Raw genomic sequence first — 27,364 nt, forward strand, 5'->3', positions numbered from 1 at the left:
AAGCGGGTGCATTTTCAAGAGGCAGCAGGGTGCCCTATCACTGATTCTGTTCCCAATTGGCATGCAACAGCAGTTTGCACAGACTAATGTACCAGACGAACAATGAGACCTTGTTTGTCTGTTTTTATGATATTGAATCACGACCTCAATTCGCCATTGCAGCTGTGGGTTTGGAGCGGACGGTGCCAACAAAGATCAGAGGCCTAATGTGTTGCATATGTCGGGATGACCACCAGTCCTCTGAGCACAACCGCAGCGTTTGGGAAAGTACACATGATTCAGAGTAGCAAGTGGTTTCACCAAATTTGGATTCAAGTTGCTTTTCAAAACATTGTTTGACAGATTATTTTTACACTTCTATAACAGCAGACTTTGTTTTAAGATCAGAGTGATACCACAGCCTAAACATGCCTCATTAATTCCAGATCATTCTCTGACCAAAAAAAACAAACTACATAGACTATACATTTGTGGTGAAAGTTCCCAGGAATTGATTCATACACTTTCGAACTACATTTCCCAGTGGGCATCTTGGCTGCTGCGCAAGCGCAGATGGGTTTATTTAGAATAGAGACATCCGGAAGCTCCAGTCTGAAATTGACCGAACGGGATAGTTCTTGGTAAAGTTTCTTGTCTTGTGTGTTTTACGTGTTCAACGACAGTACAGCGGTTGTAGAACATAGTTGAGTACATGTAGCTAACTATATATGTCACGTAGGGTTTGTTTGGAGGAAACGGGAGCTTTAATTGTGACGGTGGGGCTGGCTAATCAGCTAGCTTAGCGGGTTGGCAGCTAGCTGAACGTACGTTAGCATATGGGCCCCTCCATTCAGAGGAGAGCTTCTACTTTCTGGCTGGTTTTACTGTACATATGCTTAAATTCACTAACACAGAAAGTATCCTGGGTATTTTAATAGCAAGATGATGATGTCTGGCTGGTTGTGCTTGATAAGTTTTCACGTGAAAGCAGGAAATAGTGAGGATAATCTGCCCACAGCGAAGAAAGATTAAGATGTCAGTCAGACAGACAAACAGGCTTTATTAATAGATTTTGTCTCCCGGCTTTAATTAGGACAGTGTTAGTGAACATAAGGCTGTTGTGGTGCATCATTTATTACATATGTCTACACTGTTTTAGCGTATTTTCATGGAGAAACTTAAATGTGTTAATAGTAATAATATGTAACAGGAGAAGACGTGTATAACCTGCTGTCAGTTTGAGAAACATCTCACAGTAATAACGTACGTAGGATTTATCTCTTTTAAACACGCAACACCCTTCCAGTTATAACGTTATTTAATCTACTTCCTAAAACCTGACTGCAGAGGTGCTTAATTGAACATAAACAATGCAGACAGTCTCAGTGTTGTTTCAGTTGATCGTCCAAACATTCAGCTCATTAAATTAACCCATAACTGCGGATCTGCAGTCGTAATCAGGACTGTCTCTCTGTTAAGTAACAGTTTCCGTGGTTGATGACTGCAGTTTGGATTTTGCTGACTGTGGATGTCAGAACTGGCATGTTGATCGAAGCAGGACATGGAGGATGTGACTGTTCATATAGCAGAGCCCCATCTGGTGGGTGGAGATTACTGTTGCAGCTGTCTTGTTCGTACAGTGATCACTAAAAGGTTCAGGAAAGACAGAAAGAAGATACAGGAAGCTTGATTTAATGTGCTATTACCTTTCTGTTTACACAGTGTTTGGGTTTGGATAACAGATCAATAGGTCTGCTGCAGATTTGAATCTTGGTTGGGATGGAAAATAACTCATTTTGTGTACATTATTGCATTTTACCTGAAGAAATAATCTATGTTCATTATACATTAGCATTAAGTTTTTTTGTCTAATTTTTTAAAATGTATTACAGCTGTGTTTTGCACTTTTGTCCACTTGGATTGACGTGGTTTCTAAATCTAAAGCCAAGTGATGAAAGACCATTTAGTCTGTGCTTTTACTGTGGTGCTTATCTCGTTATTGTCACTAATGTACATTTGTGTTGTGATAATGCGTCCTAACATTGTTATAAGGGCTGCAAAATTAATGGAAGTATAATCAGATTCAGATCAGACGGTAAAATGTTTGACGAACAGTGTTACAGTGATTGTTTAGTGCAGCAGAGATGCCCAAGCCTACAAATCTCGTTCTCCAGAAGGTGACATCTGCTGGTTCCAGCCTCAGAAATGTTGGGATTTGCTGCTTTTCTATGTAATTTATGATGGTGAATGAATATTCTGGGCTCTGGACTTTTGATGGGACAAAAGAAGCAATTTTAAGATGTCACTTATAGACTAAATTGTGAATTCAGTTAATGAATGAATTGACTCCTCTAATGCATTACTATGAACTAGTTAAGATAATTCTAAACAAAATAACAGTTAACTAATTAATTGAATTAACTGACACACAATTAAACCACCATTAAAGACTAATTTGTTTCTTGGAGACACAACCTGCGTTTCGTTGTAAAATGATAATTAATCTAACCTTGAACCTCAATAACAAAAATAATCATCAGATTTAATCATTTCCATCCAAATGTAATTAAAAATAAAACTTACCACTGCCTTCACTTAAGTCAGCGGCAGATGACATGTGGATAACAGGCAGTAGGAATAATAAGATAATCTCGAAGTATAATGCAGGGTTGCAGTGTGTTAGCATCTCGTGTTTCTGCCCACTGCAGGTGTGATGGAGAGGTGATGTGCCAGTCAGAGGAGTGATAAGGCCAGAGCAGCCATGACTGAGTGCTTCCTGCCCCCCAGCAGCAGCCCTGCAGAGCAGAGGAGGGCTGAGCACCCAGGGGGCGTGGCCCGCACCCCCAGCTCTGAGGAGATCAGTCCCACTAAGTTCCCTGGCTTGTACCGCACCGGGGAACCGTCTCCACCTCACGATGGCCACCACCACGAGGCACCAGATGCCTACGTCTCAGACGACGACAAAGAGCACAGCAAGAAGAAGAACAAGTTCAAGAAGAAGGAGAAAAGGAGTAAGAGATGATCCTGTGATTTAAGGCTGATGATGTATTGTTTACCGTTGAACTAAGAGTTTCATTGACTTACTGGACACAAGGTCACTTACTGGACATTTTGTGATTCAGCCATTTTCTATGCTTTGTAAAAACTAAAGGAAACGGGTAATTGCTCTGAAAATGACTTTATGCTAAGAACGTCTGTCAAACCAATCCTTTAATATTTTCTCTGACTTATCAGTAAGTCTTTAACTGTAACTAAACAGAACGAGGAGCCTTCTAGTAAAAATGTTTGTTACGTAAAATGTTAAAAGGAGTTCGGTGTGTAAATTGTACTTGGTATGGTCTAATATCTCATAATAATACTTGGTCAATATATGGTTGGCATGCAATTGAGTGAAGGACAGTGCTTCAAGAAAGAGTTCTTAAATGTCTTTAACCATCCATCCATCCATCCATTGTCAACCGCTTATCCAGAATCGGGTCGCAGGGGCAGCAGCTTCAGTAGCGAGTCCCAGACATCCCTTTCCCCGGCCACATTGGCTAACTCTGACTGGGGAATCCCCAGGCGCTCCCAGGCCAGAGAAGAGATATAATCCCTCCACCTGGTCCTGGGTCTACCCCTAGGTCTCCTCCCAGTTGGACGTGCCAGGATCACCTCCCTAGGAAGGCGCCCTTGTGGCATCCTCATCAGATGCCCGAACCACCTCAACTGGCTCCTTTCCACGCAGAGGAGCAGCGGCTGTACTCCGAGTCCCTCCCGGATGGCTGAGCTTCTTACCCTATCTCTAAGGGAGACCCCGGCCACCCTGCGAAGAAAACCCATTTCGGCCGCTTGTACCCGCGATCTCATTCTTTCGGTCATGACCCATCGCTCATGACCATAGGTGAGGGTAGGGACGAAGATTGACCGGTAGATCGAGAGCTTTGCCTTTTGGCTCAGCTCCCTTTTCGTCACAACCGTGCGGTGAAGCGCATGCAACACCGCACCCGCTGCTCCGACTCTCCTGTCAATCTCACGCCCCATCATCCCCTCACTCGTGAACAAAACCCTGAGGTACTTGAACTCCTTCACTTGGGGCAAGGACACATTCCCCACCTGGAGTAGGCAATCCACCGGTTACCTACTTAGAACCATGGCCTCAGATTTAGAGGTGCTGATCCTCATCCCTGCCGCTTCACACTCAGCTGCGAACTGATCCAATGAGCGTTGTAGATCTACAGCCGATGATGCCATCAAGACCACATCATCCGCAAAAAGCAGTGATGCGATCTTAAGGTTAACGACCTGTAACCCCTCCATACCACGACTGCGCCTCGAAATCCTGTCCATGTAAATCACAAACAGGATTGGGGACAAGGCACAGCCCTGGCGGAGGCCAACACCCACTTGGAACAAGTCCGACTTACTCCCGAGTATACGCACACAGCTCTCTCTTTGAGAATATAGGGATTGGATGGCCCTGAGAAGGGACCCCCTCACCCCATACTCCTGCAGCACCTCCCGCAGAACATCTCGGGGGACCCGGTCGTACGCCTTCTCCAGATCCACAAAACACATGTGGACTGGGAGATTGTACTCCCAGGCCCCCTCCAAGACCCCTGCCAGAGTAAAGAGCTGGTCCGTTGTTCCACGACCAGGACGGAATCTGCATTGTTCCTCTTCAATCTGAGGTTCGACAATCGGCCGGACCCTCCTTTCCAGTACCTTGGAGTAGACTTTCCCAGGCAGGCTGAGTAGTGTGATACCTCTGTAATTGGCACACACCCTCTGGTCCCCTTTCTTAAAGAGAGGGACCACCACACCTGTTTGCCACTCCTTCGGCACCGACCCCGACCCCCACGCAATGTTGAAGAGGCGTGTCAACCAAGACAGCCCCTCAACACCCAGAGCCTTCAGCATTTCTGGTGGTATCTCATCGATCCCTGGGGCTTTGCAACTGTGGAGTTGTTTGACTACCACAGTGACTTCACCCAGGGAAATCGGCGACGATACCCCATCATCCTCTAGCTCTGTCTCCATTACAGAGGGTGGCTGAGTGGGATTCAGGAGGTCACCAAAGTACTCCTTCCACCGCCCTATAACCTCCTCAGTCGAAGTCAACAAGGTCCCATCCCCGCTGTACACAGCTTGGATGGTTCCCCGTTCCCCCCTCCTGAGGTGGCGGACAGTTTTCCAGAAGCGCCTTGGCGCCGCCTGAAAGTCCTTCTCCATGGCCTCGCCAAACTCCTCCCACACCCGCTGCTTTGCCTCTGCCACAGCTGCGGCTGCCACCCGTCGGTACCCCAAAACTGCCTCAGGAGTCCCCCGGGACAACATGTCCCTGAAGGACTCCTTCTTCAGTCGGACGGCCTCCCTGACCACCGGTGTCCACCACGGTGTCCGAGGGTTGCCACCCCTTGAGGCACCTAAGACCCTATGGCCACAGGACACAGCTGCAGCTTCAACAATGGAAGCTCTGAACATCGTCCATTCAGGTTCGATATCCCCAGCCTCCACAGGGATGCCAGCACATAAGGCTATTGTCAGAGGATTTGTTGAAAATATGAACATTTGTATTTGCTACAGGCCACTGAGCTCCAGCGTTAGTGCAGCAGAGGACTGAATAACATTGTAATGTTTTCTGAAAGTCTCCTCAGCAGTAGTTGTTACTAAAGAGACTGTCATTACTTTCCTTCCTGCTGGCTGTTGATACCTGTGGAAACTCGGTCCAATCCTGCAAACCAGCCCACATTTCTGCCAGTTTTAAACAGAACCATCATAATCAAAGGTGCATTATTAGCAGGGGAAGATGCACAACAAAAGCAAACAGTAGTAGCAAGAAGGCAGATTGCACTGATAACTCGCAACCTTTTGTTTTGTCGTTTGCAAAGGCCCAACAGTCCCCTTTATCCGCATGAAATTGTTCTCACTCGTAGATACCAGCCACCTGATTATTGTCAAGATCCATGCATTGTTCCCTGAGAAATGAACTAAAATGTTGAAATGCTCCCTATCTTGTGATGTTAAAGAGAGTGAGAACGGAAACTCCTGGATCCATTCCTTTATCTGGATGTGCAACAAAAGTTAATTTGGTCTATTCTTGGCTAAGACTCATCCTTCATCTAAGTTGTGTGGAAATCTGTTAAGTAGATTTTGTGTAATCCTGCTGACAAACCATCCAACAAATGGACACTGATGAAAATGTATTCTGCTGGGCAGAGGAGAGAAGACAATTAGGTGACAGTGGTCCTCCTCACTTTCCAACCTGTAGAATCGGATACGCCCACTGATGCTGTCATGTTCACACTTCATATCAAGGAACCCTGTTATTATTTGGTTACTGCTGAATTCCTTGCTCCCAACCACTTTAATTTTGGTCAGAATGCTTCAGGTGTATCGAAATTCAGTGTGTGAACTTCAACTGAACCTGTTCCATGTCTGTGTAAAAGGAGTATGCGTAATTGTCGGGCTCAGTTAGTATAAGGCTTTTTCCATGTCTGTATTTAGCTCTTACACAAGTGTACGGTGGGAGAGAGGAAGAGATAGACAGATTCAGAGCACACCCAGTGAAGGTGTGTCTCGGGCAGTGGTGTGATAAACAGGGTCTGTTTATTTGTCTGAGAGGTAACCCAGAGAGAGATGATTAGAAGAGACAAAAACTGTGAAGAGGCCTTTCTTTAAATCTTTTCTGAAGCTGTTTACTCAGAGGAATAATATTTCAACTGAGTCTGTTCTGGAGCGGAGAGGCATAAGGTGCAGTGGGAGCTATGCTAAATCGGTGGCTGACCTCTTTTCCAAGTCCCCATTCTCCCCTCCTTTGCTATCTTCACTCGCTCACACATCCCTCTTCCTGTTTCTATTTCACTGCTATTATGGTTCTGTCGTAAGAGGAGGATAAGAAACCAGGGGTGTCTCTCCCCTCAGAACTAACCCTATTTTTGCCTCTCACTACTCTTTCTTTACTGTCACAGCGGAGGGCTACGCCGCCTTCCAGGAGGACAGTTCAGCAGACGAAGCAGAGAGCCCGTCCAAGATGAAGCGCTCCAAAGGAATCCACGTGTTCAAGAAGCCGAGTTTCTCTAAGAAGAAGGAAAAGGACTTCAAGGTGAAGGAGAAGGGCCCAAAGGAGGACAAGGCCAAGGATAAGAAGTCTAAGGACCTGACGGCTGCAGATGTGGTCAAACAGTGGAAGGAGAAGAAGAAGAAGAAGAAACCGACAACAGAGGCAGAGCCAGTCCCAGTGGAGATCCCCACCTTCAGGCCCATCTTTGGAGCACCTCTGGCTGAAGCTGTCAAGAGGACGGCTCTGTATGATGGTATCCAGCTGCCCGCCATCTTCAGAGAATGTGTGGACTACATTGAAAGTTATGGCATGAAGTGTGAAGGCATCTACCGGGTCTCAGGTAGAGAAACTTTATCCAACCAAATGCAAAAATTTGAGAAATAAGTATGTCTGGTTGATACTCACATCAGTTTCCCTCCCTCTCAGGTATGAAGTCCAAAGTGGATGAACTGAAAGCAGCATATGACCGTGAGGAGTGCCCCTGCCTTGAGGAGTATGACCCCCACACGGTTGCCAGCCTGCTGAAGCAGTACCTACGTGAGCTGCCTGAGAACCTGCTAGGCCGGGATCTGGCGCAGCGCTTTGAGGATGCCTGCGGACGTCAAGTGGAGGCCGAGAAGGTGTCGGAGTTCCAGAGGCTGCTGGCCGAGGTGCCGGCGGATAGCCGACTTGTTCTCTCTTGGGTCGTCACGCACATGGACCACGTCATCGCCAGAGAGGCGGACACCAAGATGAATATCCAGAACATCTCCATCGTCCTTAACCCAACCATACAGGTCAGAGAGGACGAATTATGCTGAGCAAATAGAATTTGAGATTCATGGGAAAAGATTACAAAGGAAGGAAATGGGACAGAGAGAGTGGAGAGCAGCAGTTGAACAGCAACAGGCAAACTGAACATCAAATAGACAAATGGGTCTTGGTCTCAGGCTGTGTACCTCAAAGATAAGAAACCTCCCCTTAGCAACAACCCAACCAAGTTTTTATTGGATCAAATCCTCGGTTCATCTCTAAAACCCTGGCCTAGTTTAGTGAAGCTAATTTATCCCCGTAGGAAACCCATCTCTGTGGCTGCTCCACTTATTCTGAACTAACAGCAGCAGTAGCCACAACACTGTTAAATAAACACTTTCTTCAATTAATGAGCAGAGTCCAGGGTCAGTTTAATCGGGCTGAGTAAATATGCAGGAGTTTGTGATGTGGAGAGGGTGTAGCAGAAATGATTCAGTTTTATGCTGAGGTCTGACACTAGATGTCCTCACTTATTTGTTCAGATCGGGAACCGTGTTCTCTACATGTTCTTCACACACGTGAGGGAGCTGTTTGGAGACGTGGTCCTGAAGCCGGTTGTGCGGCCACTCCGCTGGTCCAACATGGCCACGATGCCGGCGCTGCCCGAGACCCAGGAGAGCATTAAAGAGGAGATCCGGCGACAGGTGGGTTCACTCCCGCTGCAGACAATTTGTTCATTTTAGTCCATCATTTTATTGAGAAAATTGATCAATGGAACTTAAAGGAATAGTTTGATTTTGGGAGAGAGATATTATTCTCACATCTGTCTGTTTAATATCCCGCACCTAACCCTCCATAAAACTGCAACTTGTCATTTTTACATACCAACTAGATGTCACATGTACATAAATAATGTTTTAAGGCGGTATTAAGTGGATTATTTTTTACTGGACAGAGCCAAGGTAGCTGTTTGCCCATTTCTACTGTTGTTCTAAGCTAAGTTTACTGTCTCCTCGCTGCAACTCATATTAAATGAACAGCTGAAGAAGAAGAATGAAGAATCTTATTTTAGGTAAACAAATGAAAATTTGTCCCCACTCTAAGCAGGGACGCAAGTCTTCCATGGTAGAAATGTAGTAATGCAGCAAGAATCTAGCAAAGTAAGCAGCTTCTATTTATATTGCATTGTTTAGTCAGCAGTGCAGAAGTTTTTGTATCTTTGCCTGTTTCTTAGTGTGCCTGCACTTGATCTTTTGTCATCATGTGCCTGGAGTTCCTGCCATTTAATTTCTATGCATCACACTGCAAAATAAACATAAATGGAAGACATGTTAACTTTAATATTAGCAATTTGGTGATAAAGAATACCTTACAAGGCTCTTGAATGTCATCTCAGGGAAAAGGCTTCTGTCTCCTCCACCTTTCACAAGAAATATTGCATTGGAAATAAGATGTTTTCATATTAGACCATTACATTACATTAGTCAATACAAATGTTTTCAGTAATGAAGGATGACATGTAAGGTTTATGGCAGACGTGCTGACTTTCTTCTATCTTCAGTAGATTTCTGTACTTTTAATGATCATTACTCAAGGATGACAAGTTTCATGTATAACTGTTATTAATGAATTGACGCTTGTTTGACTATGGCACTCACTCACCATAAGTTATTGTGGAGAAAGTGTCACAAACTTCTGAAATTGTATAAAAATGTGTTTTAGGAGTTCCTGCTGAACTGCCTGCACAGGGACCTGCAGGCAGGGGTGAAGGATTTATCTAAAGAGGAGCGGCTGTGGGAGGTTCAGAGAATCCTGACCGCTCTAAAACGCAAACTGAGGGAGGCCAAACGTCAGGTGGGTTGTTTCTGGATACTGTATGTGTGTGAATGTATGGTTTTATTTTATTTTTTTATAAGAACAATGACAATTGTACCAACATATTCAGAGCGGTTGCCTGCTCAGTTGGAGCACCACTGTGCATTTCTAGTGCTTCTGCTTAATTTCAAGATGGTTAATGCAGAAAAAAATGCTGTTTTTAAGGACCAAGGTTCACTTGTTTGACTATTGTGCCTCATTTCTGTATCTTTCCTCCTTTTGCTCTTCAGGAGTGTGAGAGCAAGATCGCCCAGGAGATAGCTAGTCTCTCAAAGGAGGATGTTTCAAAAGAGGAAATGACTGAGAATGAAGAGGAAGTAATCAACCTCCTCTTAGCTCAGGTGAGTCATTCAAACACACACTAACACTTTTATAAAGTTTACTCACACCAATAAATACCATTCGATATGCATCTTAAAACTAGAAATTGTTTTTAAAAATCTTCCACTTATTCCTGTTTTACTCTGACTAAACGTCATGTATAAACCTGTGATAGAATGAGTATGTGTTGTCCCTCACTTCCTTTCCACTATCAGGAAAATGAGATCCTAACAGAGCAGGAGGAGCTGATCTCTCTTGAGCAGGTGCTCCGCAGGCAGATTGCAACAGAGAAGGAAGAAATTGAGAGACTGCGAGCGGAGATTGCAGACATTCAGAGGTAAACCAAGACTGAAACCATTTCAGGTAGTAAATATGATGTAACACGATGTAATAGTGCGCACGTAAGGTGTCAGCTGTAACCGAGCATTGTGTTCCTCAGTCGGCAGCAGGGCCGCAGTGAGACAGAGGAATATTCATCTGACAGTGAAAGTGAGAGTGAAGATGAGGAAGAGCTGCAGATGATTCTTGAAGACCTGCAGAAGCAAAATGAGGAACTGGAGGTGAGAAAAGCATTCAGCCCCCGCCTTAAAGTTAGACTTAAAGGGAAAGTTCACCCCATAAATCAAATTGACATATTTTCCTTTTAACCTGTTGTGCTGTTTTTGTTCTGGATTTTTTTGGTGTGAGCTGTTGAGTTTCAGAGATATCACCATAAGATATCTGCCTTATCTTGAAAAAGAGACAATACTGTTGAGATTTTCAAATGTATTTTTTGTCATGTTGAGCATCGCAAGCCGCAAGAGTGCCATCTAGTTCCATTGTATACAAGACAAGGCAGACATCTCTATGGCCAATATCTTCAAAACCTGGAGAGTTTAGATGGATTAAAAGCACTACATTTTAGTCGAGAAATATGTATTTTTGATTTTAGGGTGAACTGTTCCTTAAGTGTGTTGAGTTTTTACAGAATACTCATTAATTTCAGGTGTGATTTTTTGTCTGAACATGTTTTTGTCTAAAGATGTTATCATTATAGAATAGATATTTTCTCTGTAAATACTGTCAAAGAACTGCTTGGTTTTAAAGCACTGGCTGTGTTTTTATCGCACCATAGAACAAAAACACACACCTGAACCAAGCCATCCATGAGGAGCAGGAAGCAATCCTGGAGCTCCGCGTCCAGCTTCGCCTCCTGCAGAGCCACAAACTGCAGCAGGAACTGACCGTCCAGCCGCCGGCCGAGCAGGCCCTGCCCGCGCACCCGAGCCCAGAGCCCCGCAGTGAGGAGCAAAACAAACGCTCTGTCATCCCGGCAGCCGCTGGTGCTGACCCCGCTGTCCCGGCCAACGGCAAGGCAGCCAAGGATCCTTCGAAGCCCTCGCCGAGCAAAGACAGGAGGGATGCCAACATGTGAGATGTCATGGTGGCTCAGTTGTCACTGGAGATTTGCTGGATCCAAGAATTTAGTAGTAAATGCGCCCACTAAGTGGCAGCCATGGAAAAATATGTTACTGTCTTTGACTCTTCTAGCAGAAATCAAATACCTTGTTTCTTATTTTCCCATGCAAAACACAAACGAGTAGAAATTGAGTAGCTTCTGTAGCGGACAACTGGCTGCTGCTGAGAGACAATAGGTGGACCATATTTTCAAACTCACAGTGCCAAGCCTGTATGAAGGAAGAAGAGGGTGAGAGGAGAGCGTCATGCCAGTTTAGGACATAAAGTTTATTTTTTTCGCTGGTAAGGGCTCAAGAAACGCTTATAAACCAGATAATCTCAGCCCCTGTATCTCACTATGTTGCTCACCTAGATGCAAATTTGACATGTTAGGATAGAGACCACTGTGCCATAACTGAAGATGCCAGACCTGGATATGTTTCCCCAGAGAACCACTAATACAAAAAGCTCTTTGAATAATGAAGAAATCTATGATTGGTCTATCTATATATTATATATTTAAGTAGTATTCTAAAGAATACGGATGACTATCCAAGAAATACATTAATTTTAAATTTGAGCTTTTTAGTAATATATGAATTAATGTATAAATATATTGTAGATGCTTTGTTTTCTTTGAACAGCAGATGCACATAAACACAGTGGGTGTTGTATCACGCAATTGACCAGTGCATTAAAACACGAACGGACAACAAATACGCAACAAAAGCATATCCATCAGAGCTGGAGGCAGCGTTGTTACAGTCACACTTGGCTCTGTAGTGCAATCGTCTTCTGTTATCTCTAACTCTCTTGCACAAACATTTGTCCAGTCTTATGATGGAAAAACAAATCTGTAGTGGTGATTCTCGTCGCCAGAATGTGTGCAGAGACGCGCAGGAAGAGTTTAGTTTTGTTGTGCATTTGATTCTGTTTTTTAACTCTCGATGTGCGGAGTTATTCGTGGCATCAGTTGGAAGTGAGTAAAAATATACACAAAAAAAAAACAAAACCTCAAGATTACAAGTCAATCATTTCATTACACATCTGATCCATGACTATTGCAAAGTACTGTCATTGTTCAGTGATATTTAAAGCAAAGGCATAGCCTGACTTACTTAACGTTTGTGTATATTATTGTAAAATTGCAAACATACTGTATTTTCAGCTCTTATGTTTTGTCACATGTTCTCTTTTTTTTATTATTAATGACCTATATGGAGTATGCTAGTGTGACTGCCCCTGCTTTGGTCACGGGCAAATCAAAGCAATCTCATCTGGACTCTTGATTCAGTGTGTTGTTATTAATCCTGTGACCGAAACAGATAAATGCTTGATTGGGCTCAGAAGCTTCTCATGAGGTTATTTTCATATTGTTCCAAGCTTTTGTAGCTTATTGTTGCAGACAGAATAATGCTGTGAAAAATAAAGTGTCGATCCAAATGATTTATCTGAATTTCTGTCTCTTTCTCTGACACGCAGCCTGCCTACCTTTTTACTCAGCTATGTTGGCTGGAAGTGTGGTCCATATTTAGTGATTCCTATTTTCCATTACACAGTCTCCGAATCCTTTTACCTCTCCGAGCCCAATGAGCTTCTTAATAAAACTTTCGCATCCATTTGGAGGAAGCGAGGTGTTTTTGTTTTTTCGTGCTGGATTTTGAAACGGAATCAAGACTTAATACCTAAGAGATAGTGGATCCACCCGTTTTTTCAAAACAAATTTCCGATTTGGAAAGTAGTTGTGTCAAGTAGGATAGAAACAGCTAGAAGAAGGACCGGATATACGTAAAACTGCTTTCAAAGTTAAAGCGCTTTAGCTTAATAGAAATATGTTCACCAGGCTGGAGATTGGTTGTTGTGTTTTGTCTCTCCATTAAATAATACTGCAACCAAGATGAAATAAGATTAATTTTAGGTGAATAAATTCAAATCTAGATTAAAAGCTTCCTCTCTGAAACATAAACAGACATCATTAGTTATCATTATAACTACATAGAAATGTAAAATATGTTTTGCAAATTATTATCTGACCCTTGCAGAGAAGAATAACTTGTGTATTACTATGTGAAGGCAGTTTTCACATCCTTTTCCTGAAAGGGTAACATTTCTAATACTTCACTTCCTAAAAGTAATATTCTAACATGATATCTGTACTTTTACTCTTACTTTTAAGCATAACTTTTGTTTACTTAATACAATACTGCTTGCACAGCGCTTGTGACTATGAGATACAGCATTAAAATCATGAGGAAAATTAGTATACCATATACTTTGAGGTTTAAAACGTGATACTTGAAATTTTTGTAAAACGCATGTGTGTGTATTTCGGTCCTGTGTATGCAAAAAAGAAAAAAACAGAGTGAAAAAACTGAATATCTCTTTAAAGGGGATTCATGTTTATATATATTAGTAGTGTATTATACATTGTATGATGTACTTCCTCTTCTTCTCCTCCCCTTTGTTTCTTTGTTTGTTTGTTTCTTTTCCCTATTTTTCTATCATGGAGTGCACGCACAGGGTTACGTAGGTTTTATTTTGAAAATCACCCCCGGCAGTTGTGGTAGTCATGTCCATGGCTTCACAGACAGTTGAAAGTAGATGGTCAGCCTGTCTGTCTCAGGGGCTGGGTTTCTCTTTTATCCAAGAAGAGAGAGAGAGAGAGAGAGAGAGAGAGAAGGAAAAAAAAATCAGATTTTCAAGCATGACGGAACAAAGACACCGATGAACTATTGTGAAATTATGATTTAAAAACTTCCAAGACTTACCATGGCTATAAGGGAGCTCAAAGTTTGCCTTTTAGGGGTAAGTCGCAGATGTTTTTGTGGATCCACTTTGGGGGAAAATTCCTTCTGTCTGCTGCGTTCAAACTAACCGACAACATTATTTGACGTTAACGGGAGATACCTAGCTAATTTGAACGCGAAATGTCGGTTAGCTTTTAAACGTCCGTTAGCTACTTTATCGTCGTGTGAAAACTTGGGGATGTAACTCTTATTTTGTTAGCTAGTTGACAGAAAACCAATAGCTAATCGACCGGTGGGCGCAGCAGTCTCCTTCCACCCGCTTTTCCTCATCTTGCACGTCTATTTTCACTTTAGAATCGTGTAAATGTATCAAACTGCATGTTTCTGTCTTTATTTTTTAACGGTCTGACAGTTTAGCATCCATTACGTCATCGTCAGACCGACCGCTACAAGCCATTAGATTTCCTGCTGCGTTAGCAAAACAGCAGTCCCTGTTTGTAGACGGTTACAGGGACGTCCACAGACATTTTGGACTACAAAGTGGGAGTTTATCAATGAAGTAAAGGGGACTTGGAGTCCTCTAGGAGCTACATTAACGTTTACCAGGCCTGTGCATTCCTACACAGGCCACTGACATGCTCACCAAGCATTTTATTAGCCGACCACAGTCTGTCCTCACGGTTTTTTTGTTACCCCTCTGCTCGGAGAGGTAGACATGACCATCTGTGGGATCTGTGGGATCATTTTACTCATACTTTAAGTATTTAAAGCCGGGATAAGGGCTGTCTTTATGCTTGGATCACTCAAAAGGCATTGAGTAGATGACAGGCAGCCAAAGAAGCCTTTAAAGGTGCATTATGTAGTTTTGGGGCACACATTTTAATCAGAAGAGAAATATCTTAATTCACTCAAACCTAAACAAACTACATAAGCAAAGTCTCTTCATGTTCATGACTGAATGAACAAACTCATCTTAAAGGACAAAACAATAGAGTGGTCCAGTCTGTAGTCCTAAATCCCTGAAATCAGTCAGCATTATTACACATCCGGTTCCCTCCTCTCAAAGTCAGTTTTTTTCAATGAATTTAAATGTGCTTGCGTGTCTTGACACAAGTGGCTAATTGTGACTACAGAGGTTGTTACAGAGACTCAGCTACTGACTAGTCCGTTTTTGCAGTCCAATTTTGGTTATCAAACTATTCTGGCTCTAACTTTACAACTTGTAGACTGAAGATGAGATGCTTTGTGGCAATGCCGTTAAAGTCATGTAACTACAAAGAGGTCTGTTTATAGCCTGATATTAGCTTTTTACTTCTAGCGATTTAATTTACACTTTGAAAATCACAAAAGTGGTGTTCATCTGTGAAGATTATCTTGCTGAACAAAACGTGTAGGTATCATAAACTTGTGTTTGTCACAGAGATTGTTTTCGGCAATAATCCAAAATCCAATTCAGTAATCTCAGTCTTTTTGTCGAGGGAACCAGGGTGACTCAACTTCCGGGTTAGGTCATAATAAAACGTCATTGCAACTCCACTCTATTTCATACGGTTTTACTTTGTTTATATGTGTCAGACCCTGCCTCTTTTCTAGCTTCAAACATTGGTTTGCGGACATTATTTCCTTCTGAGAAGAGCTTGTTAATTCCGTTATGGATTTTTTTTTTTGCAGTATTGCCCAATAATTATTATCAATATTAAAATTCAAAAAAACTGCACTGTGCACCTTTTAATGTTTTCACGTAAATTTAGTTGTTCTTTAGGAGATGTATCGCCTTGCACAAATAAGTAATATTGCCACTAAATTCAGAGCTAATTGTGGAATTCGTGGACTAACCTGAACCAATCATCAGATTGTGCATGTGACCAGACAGTTGCCTCATCAATAGGGATCAATAGTGACCTGTGACTCTGTGTATGTGAGGGTTGGGAGTGCTGTGACTAATGTGCTACATGACTTTTTAGGACACTGGAGTTGGGAAATCCAGCATTGTGTGCCGATTTGTTCAGGATCATTTTGACCACAACATAAGTCCCACAATAGGGTGAGTGCATTGTTACAAGTCATATAAAAGACAGAGACATCTGTACAACACCACAGCACTGCATAATAATGCTATTTCTGCACACATTTTACTTCAGTCAAATGCAGCTTCGTGCACTTTGCCATATTGCGATTTTGATAGGATTGTCCTACAAGAGATTATACTTCATATTTTTTCACCTTCAGCCACCTTTGCGCCACACTTTTTATAGTCTCAAATTAAGTCAGGGTTTGATATAAATTAAGTTCAAAGTCTGAATTGGCTAACGATCTATTTCAGTTTGAGTGCATGCAGTGTTAACTCAAGCCACTTCTTCACAATAGGTACACATTTCTGATCAAATATTCTATACTTGTTGTGAAGTCTGCTAACATATAGCTGATTATAATCTAATTGATCATAGAAATCAGAACAAATCCTACTAAATATTTTAAAAGATGTCATAGAACAAATAACTAATCAATTAATCAAAACTGTAAGTTGCAGCCTCATTACAAATACAAATAAATGTTCTGTACATGAGAGCAATGTCAAACTTAAACACACCAAAGGAAACAGTTCACAAAAAGACATCAGCAACATTAGGCTGCCATAAACAGAGATGGATCTTTTAAAAGTTAATGATTCACTAAGTTATTAAGTCATATCTAAACAAATGTTTGAGCCCACTGTTATCACTCCTAGCATCGTGTTGGCTGTTTCCTTTTTGATGGTTGCTTTGCGGGCCTCAGTGCTTCCAGGCAACATGGCTTCAGTGACAAACATCTTATTTGTTTCCTGCTGACTTGTACTGATTTGCTTCCTGTGCCTTTTTAAAGAACATGGGTCGAAGCACTGTTGTGAAATCCTCCTTATCATCCACAGAGCATCATTCCTAACCAAAACAGTGCCATCTGGAAATGAACTGCACAAATTTCTGATCTGGGATACAGCCGGACAGGAAAGGGTGAGCGCACCGACAACAGAAATTCCTCAATGATTAACTGTTTGCTTTAAGTTAACACACATGACTGTATGAATCACCTTTTTTCAGAAGTTAATTTTCCATGACAAATTGCACCAGGAAGCGAGCGGTGACACAATCATTTCACTGTCAGAGGTCCTCATGACATAAAGATATTATTAGGTGTGAAATTGGATGATTCACGTGGGGTTCAAAGTTCACAAGACTGTGGTATCGTCACACACCCTAAAAACAGTTAAAAATAACCCAATTTGGGCTGTTTTATAACCAAACCGCTGGGTCATTATAGCACCGGCCCAGCATTAGTTAATTTGACCCAGCAAGATGGGTTGGTCTATTTTAACATAACAGATGAGTTAAATATTCTACCCAAATGCTGGGTCAAATTAACTGCTAATCTGGGTTGTTTCAACCACACATATTTGTTATATATTCTACCCAAATGCTGGGTCAAATTAATTACGATTCTGGGTCTGGTATGCAATAAACATTTACAGTCAAATCAAAACAATACAGACAAACAATCTTTGAAAAGATTTAGAAACAGACAGGGAAAAAATAGGAAGAATGTTTTCATTCTTAAACATTGTGAAGCACAATTTAGAACAAAATCAAACCAATAATAATGCAGAAACGCACACAAAATTAGACAAATTTCCATTAATATGTGGCATGTAGCTGTGCATGCTGGTATAGTTCCCAACACAAGCACCTTGTGCAACTGTAATCACATGCTGATCTATGTTTCTAATCTAATTTTGCATTTATTTCATAAAAAGAACAAAGTGTAATTAAGATAACTTCATCCAGGAAAATACTTTTGTAGTTTTTGTAGTTTCCAACCAAATTAGGCAGGTGAAAATAAACAGGATGTTTTAGCCTAATTACATCATGAATTTGTTATGCCACACTTGAACAGGGTGCAGGTTTTTTATATCACACCTTTCATCTCAAAATCAAGCCAAACGTCTTCCAGCCATCCTGCTGTCATATGGAAGACTAAAGAGATACAAATGCTACATAGGCAAAACACATAAAAGCAAAGTACAGTATTGTATGTTTTAGCGCTGCCTAACAGAAAAATGCTAAGAGACAAGACTGTCCTCTGAGTGAGGAAGTACACTGTCCTTGGGGCTCAGTAAAAACCTGTCATCAGGAAAAACAAGGCAATGGAGAATCCATTTTATCTGGTGCCAAGAACAAATCCAGATGCTGCTTCTACAACTGTCCTCCTCAATCCTTAATTCAAAACCAGGTGCATTATGGGTCTTAAAAAGCTGTGGTCATTTAAATAACATTGGTACATTAGAGAGATAAAGAGGAGAAGCGACTGCAACATTGACATCAAACCAAACACTTCAGGGAATCTGGCTGATTGGGTCACTTCATCACCTTCACAACCAGCTTGCCCCTTCATAAGCACTGATGTCAAACCTGGTTCCTGTTCACTTGACTTCTATGCTGAAGTCTCTCCACAGCACTGAATGTGCAAAGTTAACACTTTTTTAACCATTCAACCTGCCTGATGGCTGGTAACAAAACAGTATCAATTAAAACAGCGTTGTTATATAATGTATCACCAACATTTCGCATGGTTGTGCCTGAATTATGCCTGTAAGGTTCCCTTCAACTGGCTGTAACTGCCCTCTTGTGCCTTCAGGACACAAAATGCATTGAGTGTCTATGTATTGGGTTACAGTTCTTCTATAAGGAGCACCCATTTGACAAATACATTTTGCAAGCAAAACAGAAAATGAATGAATAAAAAAATATTTCACAACATTACTGAATGGTGGTGAATTAAGACAATATAAAATGTTCTATCATTGAGGTCAAGAACTGGAACATTCAAACACCTGTTTAGTAACACGCTGTCTTTTAGGCCGTTAGCTCTACTTGCAAGCAAGTATTCTAGTTTGAAGAAACTTTACCAGTTTGGACTCCCCTCCTGGCATTTCATAGATTACACTCTGTAGGAATTCCCACACATGTTCACACTGCTTTGGGTATTTAATATCTAAGATAAAGAATGCCTTGAAGCAGACATCAATGGCCTGAAGCAGTGCGTCTTGTTCCAAAGCCTGTCCAGCAATGATGACAAAGGCCTGAGATGCATGATGATCGTCATTTCCAAGTATCAGGACGTAGGGGTACGGTCTGGATGCCTTGGCCTCATGGAGGTACGCCACCATGTTTGTTCCAGGCTAAAAAATAAACAGAGAAAGAAAGCAAGAGAGCAAGTTGGAGGGTATGAGTGAGTAAGGACCAAATGTCTACCAACTAGTAGAGTAGAATTATAAAATAAGACATTGGACCATTTTCCTGGTCCTCACAAGAAAAATAATTGTTTCAAGTCTACTGTAGTGATGGGATACTCGACTCATTTTTTAAAGTATTTTTTGGGTATTTCATGGCTTTATTGATAGTACAGTTGAAGAGGTGACAGGAAACAGGGTAAGAGAGAGGGGGAGTGACACGCAGCAAAGGGACCCAGGCCGGGAGTCGAACCCAGGTCCGCTGCAGCAAGGACAAAGCCTCTGCACATGGGACGCCCGCTCTACCAACTGAACTGAACTCCTTTTACTGACTCGAGTTTGTATGAGTCACTTGAGTCAGTCACTCAGAGTGTGCAGCACACTCTATAATTTTCTAAATGTCAATTAGTAACTTGATGGGGCGGAACTGCAGGAGAGGGACAGCAACACGGTTGTAGTTTATTTTCAGTTTGCTTCAGCCACGGAGCTAATACAGCAAATAGCTTGATACATTTACGCAAGTGCAGTTAGAATAACAGTGGTGTGGCATGTCTCCTCCTTGTTGTTAGCTGGCGGTAGCAGCGGTGAGTCAGTGAACGAGTTAATGGAGACAATGACTCGTAACTCCCGAGTCAGTAAAACGAATCTCGAGTTTTGAACGATTCGTTCATGACTGATCAGAGTCACGGATCGGATCATTTTTCGGATCAGCCAAAAGAAAAAAGAAAAAAAAAAAAGTCGAGACAAATGCCGCGGTGATAAGCGGTTGTTAAGCAGTCTTCGTTCTCACACCTGTCAGTGAAACACCGGGGTGATGTCGGTTTAAATGCGTGGCCATGCTTGATGTTTTTCCACTCTCATTTGGCTTTCTTGTGCCACAGCGCCTACACACTGTCACAGTTTTATCCACTAACATCTTTCCTTCATCATTATATTTGACAGGGAAGCCAAAATGCTCCCATTTAAATGACGCAGGACGTTCAAGCTCCTCCGTTCCTCCGCTCGCCATGAACACGCTGCACTTAACAAGTGTGTGGATTGAACATGCGCACAACTTTTTTTTTTTCATAAATCAATCCGCGGATCACGTTTGTGCCGAACCGAAGATATTGATCCGAACGGATCACCGATCAATGATGATCCATTGCACCACTAGCATATAGCTCACATTACAGAAAACAAATGAAAAAGTATTCAGACCTAAACTGACCTAAGAAGCCACAAATCGTTTGATGGTTTATCATTACAATAAACATACTCCGAAAATGCGTGCGGCTCACCTATCTGACAATCCTATGTAGCCCATAGGCAGCCAGGAGAGGTGGTCAGATAGGTGGGCCGCAAATGCTTTGTAGATTTAGAAGACTTCTTTACAGTCAACATCATAGAGTCAGGTCCAAATGGGTTAAAATACAATAGTGTCAACCTTCTTATAAATATGTTCATTTCTGCACTCAATACTTTGTTGGTTTTAGAATAAATTACTGCATCAGTGCGGTGTGGTACGGAGGTGATCGGCCTATGGCACTGCTGAGGTGTTCTAGAAGCCCAGGATGCTTTGATGGTGACCAACGCGTTGTTAGATTGTAGATTGGCTATTTTCAGACTATTGTCAAGCTATTTTTGATAGGGGTGGGAATCTCTTGGCACCTCACGATTCGATTCCGATTCAGAGGTCAATGATTCGATTCTAAATCGATTCTCGATGCATCTTGAGGCAGCAAGTGTACATTTCCATGCACGATTTAAAAAATGAATGAATAAATAAATAAAATCTGAGTTTGCTAATCACTTCCTACTTTTTTTTCACCGTGTGACTACTTGGTACTTTCAAAGCAAAGTATTTGTAATGATCCATACTTAATTTACTTCCAATATATTTAATTAATAAAACAAATGAAAGAAATGTGGCAAGTCAACTGGAAGGTTACATTTGCTAGCAAACATCCAGCCTTGCAAAGAACCAAAAGGAAAAGAAAAGTGTTCCTGTAGCAGCATACATGTAGTACATTAATACAGCTGCAGCTGGTCGACGGTCGATACAGCTGTTTGTATCACAGGTTGATCTGGACGTCTCACACTTTGCCACAGCTGACTGACCTCACGCTGAGTTCGGGCTGGATTTCAACATACTGTGCGGGCTGTTTGACAGTGTACAGTTTTCACATCAACTTGGATTCAGCTTGATAACGATGTATGCGGCTGGGAACGATGGCTTTACGTAACCATTTGAACGTACAGCAGAATGACAGAAATACCCGATAGTTACAGTTGTCGCAAGTTAACCTGGACACTGCGCACTCAACGCCACAGCTAACAGCCAACAGCTAACAGCGGTCTCCACGCTGCTCTCGAGCCACTCAGCGTGAACAAATGTCTCAGACGTTCCACCCGTGAGTTGTTTGTGAGTACAGACATTCACGACACATCCCATGTTTTTTGTTGTGTGCACGCCGTCAACTGTCCGGGCGCTGCACTTCCGCACTTCTGAGTTCCGCCTCTTGTGTTCCGTCAACATTATGTTGTCAATTAACATGTAGAAATTTGTGAATCGATTCAGAATCATCCACGTCCGAATCGCGATTCATCTAAGAATCGATTATTTTTCCCACCCCTAATTTTTGATGCCTGTACCCACAAGTATAGTAAAACAAACCTGGATGTGTGTGTGTGGGTGCACACATTCTTGAGCCCAGGAATAACACATATGTAAATAAAATGAGTGAAGTTCCCCTTTAGATGTGCTGGAGGACTTACAGGCTTATGGTTGATGAAGGCTAAGCTGCCGTCTTCAGTTGTGTGGCGAACCATTTTTGCGCCACGGCCAACCTTGTAAGCAGTTGGAGGAAGCAAGGCTGGCAGCTGCCTCAGGGCGAGTACCCCAACAGCATCTGTAGGAATAGGGCTGGGCGATTAATCGAATTTTGATCGCGATTTCGATTTTGGCTCCTCACGATCATGAAAACACTGTAATCGAAGAAAAACGATTAATGTGCCGCCGCACGTCGTGTATGCAAATTACTGCGCTGTAAAAGCACAGTGAACGCACCTGTGTCGCCTGCAGCTGCAGCAGTGAGTGTGTGGATCAATTGTGGAACGAGAGATTGAGAACATGGCAGAAAAGCAGCCTGAGCCTTTAAGGCCCCCACACACCGCCCAGACGTCCAACTGCCTTATCCGACCACTCTCCGATCACTCCATTGCCTCTTGTCTGACCTGTTCGGCAGAAAAGTTGCATTGAACACACTGCTTCGACGTACTGCCTATGCCACAGTAGCGTGTACGTTCTGCGCTTGCGCGAGATGCAATAAGCGGGTGGCGCTTGTGTTGTGAGCTGTAAACGAGAGGCTTGTGCACGCATCTCTCTTTACTTTTGATCAAACCGAAACTTAACTATTTACAATAAAAACAGCTGCATACTAAACATGCAGCGAGGCATTACCAGACGAACAAGAATTAATTCGTCCTGAACGGACATAACAACTAGTCTCGTGCCAGTACTGCAAAACATGAAAACGGGGAATGACGGAATGGAGTACATAGAAAAACAAAGCGCACACAGTATTCCGCCCCTCCCACACACCGCTGATTCGCCAGCACAACGCCAATCAGAACGGCCATTCAGCTGGCACACAACCAATCAGAGAATCCAATGGCTCAGACGTCCGACGGCCCTCCTCCTCAGACTTCGGATGCTCAGTCGGATCCGACAACGTCCGCGCGGCTCCGAAAGCTTCCGACGCAGCTGAACACACCAAACATATGTGTCCCCGACCTCGTCCGAGCCTCTCCAAACGCTTCAGACATCCAACGGTTGGGCCAGTGTGTTCCTGCTTTTAGTTGAAAAGAAAGGTAGGACAACTTCGGTCATTTGGAGACATTTTGGCTTCAAATTGTCGTACGTGGAGCAGAAGGAGATTGTTTGCAAAGTCTGTCACACCGTCGTGTCTGCACCCCAGGGCAACACGACACATTTATTTAACCATAAAGTGGTCTATGACAAATTATTGAAGGAGCAAAAGACCCAAAAAAGTGCAAGAGCGTCAACTTCAGCTACAGCCACCGCAACACAGTCCTCCATTGACGACACTCTTTACAATGCCGCTCCATATCCCACCGGCTCCCTGGCGACAGCGAGAGATAACGGAGGCTGTAACATTCATGCTAGCTGAGGACATGTGCCCTGTCAGTACAGTTAGCAACCCAGGTTTCAAGAGACTGGTCAACACTTTGGACAAGCGGTATGTGTTGCCATCACGCAAACATACAAATATTATTATCATTTACTTTTTTACTTGTTACTAATCTATCTGGTTGTTTTTATAAAAGTTATTTTTAAAGTTGAGTTTTGGTGGCTCAATAAATCCTTTTTTTGAAATCAGTGAATAATCGTGTTTATTAATCGTGATTTCAATATCAATTAAAATAATCGTGATTATTATTTTTAGCATAATCGCCCAGCCCTATGTAGGAACACATTATAGGTATCAATACAATGTGAAATGTCATATCTGTGATTTTGTCATTCAGTATCCAACTAAAATAAAACCAATGCTAACTGTTAAGGCCCCCACACACCGCCCAGATGTCCAACTGCCTTATCCGACCACTCTCCGACCACTCCGTTGCCTCTTGTCTGACCCGTTCGGCAGAAAAGTTGCATTGAACACACCGCTTCGACGTGCTGCCTACGCCACAGTAGCGTGTATGTTCTGCGCTTGCGCAAGATGCAGTAAGCGGGTGGCGCTTGTGTTGTGAGTTGTAAACGAGAACCTTATGCACGGAACTCTCTTTACTTTCGATCAAAACGAAACTTAACTATTTCCGATAAAAAACAGCTGCATACTAAACTTGCAGCGAGGCATTATCAAACTTCACAAATTAATTCGTCCTGAACGGACGTAACAACTAGTCTGGTGCCACTACTGCAAAACATGAAAACGGGGAATGATGGAACGGAGTACATAGAAAAACAAAGCGCACACAGTATTCCGTCCCTCCCACACACCGCGCTGATTCGCCAGCACACCGCCAATCAGAACGGCCATTCAGCTGGCACACAACCAATCAGAGGATCCAATGGCTCAGACATCCGACGGCCCTCCTCCTGAGACTTCGCATGCTCAGTCGGATCCGACAACGTCCGCGCGGCTCCGAAAGCTTCCGACGCAGCTGAACACACCAAACATATGTGTTCCCGACCTCGTCCGAACCTCTCCAAACGCTTCAGACGTCCAACGGTTGGGCTGGTGTGTTCCTGCCTTTAGGTGCAGCCAATTCCTGCCCTGCAGCTGGTTAGTTTGTAGTTTAGTTAATCCAACTTAGTCGGCTGGAAGCTGGCATAGATCTCTAAGCGGTGCTCTCGGAAGAAGGGGTGTTCCCACTGGTTTTTTAGGGGTACACTACCTGAGAAGAAGAGGAAGAACCCGGAAGCAACTGAGAGTGTGGTGTGCATGCCAAAGCCACAGAGAGACTGTCACCACAGTGTGGGCTCTTGCCGCAAGTGGGACTGTCAGCTGACAGCCTTTGAGAAAAACTATTTTAACCTAAAACCCGAACAGACACACATGTACATACACATACAGTACATACTAACTGTTGGTATAGAGCCATGGCAGGGCACTGAGGATCTAGGTAAGGAAAAAACACCTATTGGAAGCTCTTCCACACAGAGATGCCACGGCCTACGGCCACAGAGGCCCCGTCCTAGCCCCGTTGTTTGAGTTGTTGCTTCTGTTAATAGTTTAGGGCAGCCGCAAGTTTTCTCAGGTAAGGGAGTGAGTGAGCTGGAGCTACTGGGTCAGTCAATCTTTCTTTTTCTGTATCAGGCTGTGATACAGCTCAGCTCGGGGCAGAAAGGAGAAGAGAAAGGTGAGTTGAGTTGAAATAATGTTGCAGTTGTGTGGCATGTCTCCTCTTTGCTGTTAGCTGGCGGTAGCAGCTGTGAGTCAGTGAACGAGTTAATGAAGACAACGAGTCAGTAAAACGAATCTCGAGTTTTGAACGATTCGCTCACGACTCGCACATCACTAGCTAGCGGTCCTGCTGCAAGCTTTCTACCCTGGTTGCACAACCATAGCCTAGTGAGCGAAACAAGAGAAGAATATATTACCTGGTGTTACTCCATCCAGGGGCAATGATGGCTTCCCCTCCCGTCTCGCCAGGTGCAGGACCTTCTCAGCATAAATGGGCAGCCAAGTTTCAAACAACTTTGATGCGGCGTCCCCATGAAGGACAAGAAAGTCCTGTGCAATCTAAAAAATGGAAAACACATTTTTAAAACAAATTCAATGTGGCACACTAATAAAACGTTATAAACAATGCATCCTCATCACATGTAAGATCATATTTCCCTAAACTTACCATGCCTTTGGTCATTAGGCGAGGGAACTCTTCAAGGATCTGATCAATGGTCCAATTGTTGTCCCTAATGCACTTGGCCCTGTAGACTGCCGTGTCTTGCATGTAGGTCTCTACCCGGCTGAGGGGCTGATGATTGTTTCTCAACCAATCTTTAAGCTGTGACACACGTTCGTCTGATATGTTACATTCTGTAAAAAAAGAACACAAGAATGTTGCCAGTCACTAAAATATGGATGTTTTGCTTCATCAAATAATTTTTAAGTTTAATAATTAACTTGTATGACAGGCCTCGCAAGAGCGCCATCATCTGGCGTTTGAGGCGGGGTCTGTGCCGTGCTCCGCGATCTGCTGGTTGATCTCAGCCTCTTTCTTATGTTCCGCAACCTTTCCTCCAGGAATCCAGTGGCTGGCCGATGGTTCCGTCCTGCTGTGTACCATATTTCCTGCCAAGAAATCAAAATCTTTAATGAATAGAGATGAGGCACGTTTTGATTTGGACAGCGTGGGCTACGGTTAGAATAGGGTTTGTCTGTATGTGTGTCTGTCCTCAGAGAAGTAGACAAATTATTGTTCCTGCTGCTTAGTGCATAACACTGGGCATCAAAGAGCATGGAAGCGTTTCTGGGAGGAGTGAGCTGTATTTTGTCTGTTAACTGACATTTAAGCTCAATGTATGCTTCTCCACACTCCATTGCTGAAAAAAAAAAACAGCACACCTATAGAGTGTCGTAACAGTCGTGACTTCCAGCCAAATTTTGCCAAATTTAAACGGATATTCCGGTGTAAGTTTAATGCATGGTCTAACACATCGTGACACTCACCTCTCGAGAGTCTCAGGAAATACTTCGGGGCATCAAAACGCTGCTAAAAAAAGCTAAAAACAGATTTCAACTCTCCTCCATCAGCCTCCGGGTCGGGGAAGTCCTGACGTGACGATTACCGAGTGTGGTTAGAAATGCTCAATTCCGTTCTTTTCCCTGTCCGCTCTCGATAAGTAAGGGATAATCCTCGACGAGGTGTCCATAAACAGGAGTTAATGGACGACGCGGAGGCAAACATCCTCCGCTGCGCGTCAGACGATTCTTAGGCCTCCGCGTCGTCCATTAACTCCTGTTTATGGACACCTCGAAGGGCATTATCCTGCTTATACCATGGTCACTTGCCAAAGAAAAGGAATTCGGTCCATTAATTCACATTTTCATGCGTTTTACAATCATAATATAAAGTTTTTCACAAGCCATAACTTAGTTTCCCTGGTAACGCCTGAGGGTTTGACTAATACCTAGAACAATCATTACTCTCCCGTAAGGTTCTTATGCAACGGAGACGTTGTTCACTCCTCCAGTAAATAGGACGGATCATAGATACGACTTGGCAACGGGAGATATTCTAGTCCGCTCAGCGATGAGCCAGAAAGCTAACGCTATGCTAGCAAGATTCAAAGTCAATAACATTGCATACGGTTGACAAACAGTAATTATAATTTGACAGTATGCTAGCCAACACGATTAGCTAACTAACCAGTCATGTCATTGTCCCCAAATCAATTGCAAGATTTTCTCAAACAAATGACCGGCCATGTGTAACGTTACTGTGGCCGCAGCCTGA

The 27,364-nt window shown here is 43.0% G+C and overlaps 2 protein-coding genes across 2 annotated transcripts in view; both read left to right on the forward strand.

Annotated features, from left to right (window-relative positions):
• Positions 1–491: 491 nt before the first annotated feature.
• ralbp1 (ralA binding protein 1) lies at positions 492–12,829 on the forward strand. The gene is made up of 10 exons (XM_030403571.1): positions 492–620; positions 2,688–2,990; positions 6,927–7,358; positions 7,445–7,794; positions 8,293–8,454; positions 9,473–9,604; positions 9,856–9,966; positions 10,162–10,283; positions 10,386–10,506; positions 11,061–12,829. The coding sequence occupies exons 2-10, from the start codon at positions 2,741–2,743 to the stop codon at positions 11,358–11,360; spliced, it is 1,980 nt and encodes a 659-aa protein (XP_030259431.1). The 5' UTR covers positions 492–620; positions 2,688–2,740; the 3' UTR covers positions 11,361–12,829.
• Positions 12,830–13,947: 1,118 nt separating this feature from the next.
• rab31 (RAB31, member RAS oncogene family) overlaps positions 13,948–27,364 on the forward strand; it is a 28,983-nt gene continuing 15,566 nt past the window's right edge. The window contains exons 1-3 of the mRNA XM_030402806.1: positions 13,948–14,188; positions 16,095–16,174; positions 17,039–17,120. Of these exons, the coding sequence (XP_030258666.1) occupies positions 14,153–14,188; positions 16,095–16,174; positions 17,039–17,120 (198 nt within the window). The 5' untranslated portion in view covers positions 13,948–14,152. The remainder of the gene's footprint in view (positions 14,189–16,094; positions 16,175–17,038; positions 17,121–27,364) is intronic.

This window comes from Sparus aurata, chromosome 21, assembly GCF_900880675.1.
Source record: "Sparus aurata chromosome 21, fSpaAur1.1, whole genome shotgun sequence".
Lineage (NCBI taxonomy): Eukaryota > Metazoa > Chordata > Actinopteri > Spariformes > Sparidae > Sparus > Sparus aurata.

Excerpts from the sequence above, each read along its gene's own strand:
- ralbp1 (XM_030403571.1), top strand. The coding sequence starts at position 2,741 with ATGACTGAGTGCTTCCTGCCCCCCAGCAGCAGCCCTGCAGAGCAGAGG. Across the intron at positions 2,991-6,926 it reads CAAGAAGAAGGAGAAAAGGA|CGGAGGGCTACGCCGCCTTC; the intron begins GTAAGAGATGAT and ends TTACTGTCACAG. Across the intron at positions 10,284-10,385 it reads GAGATTGCAGACATTCAGAG|TCGGCAGCAGGGCCGCAGTG; the intron begins GTAAACCAAGAC and ends TGTGTTCCTCAG.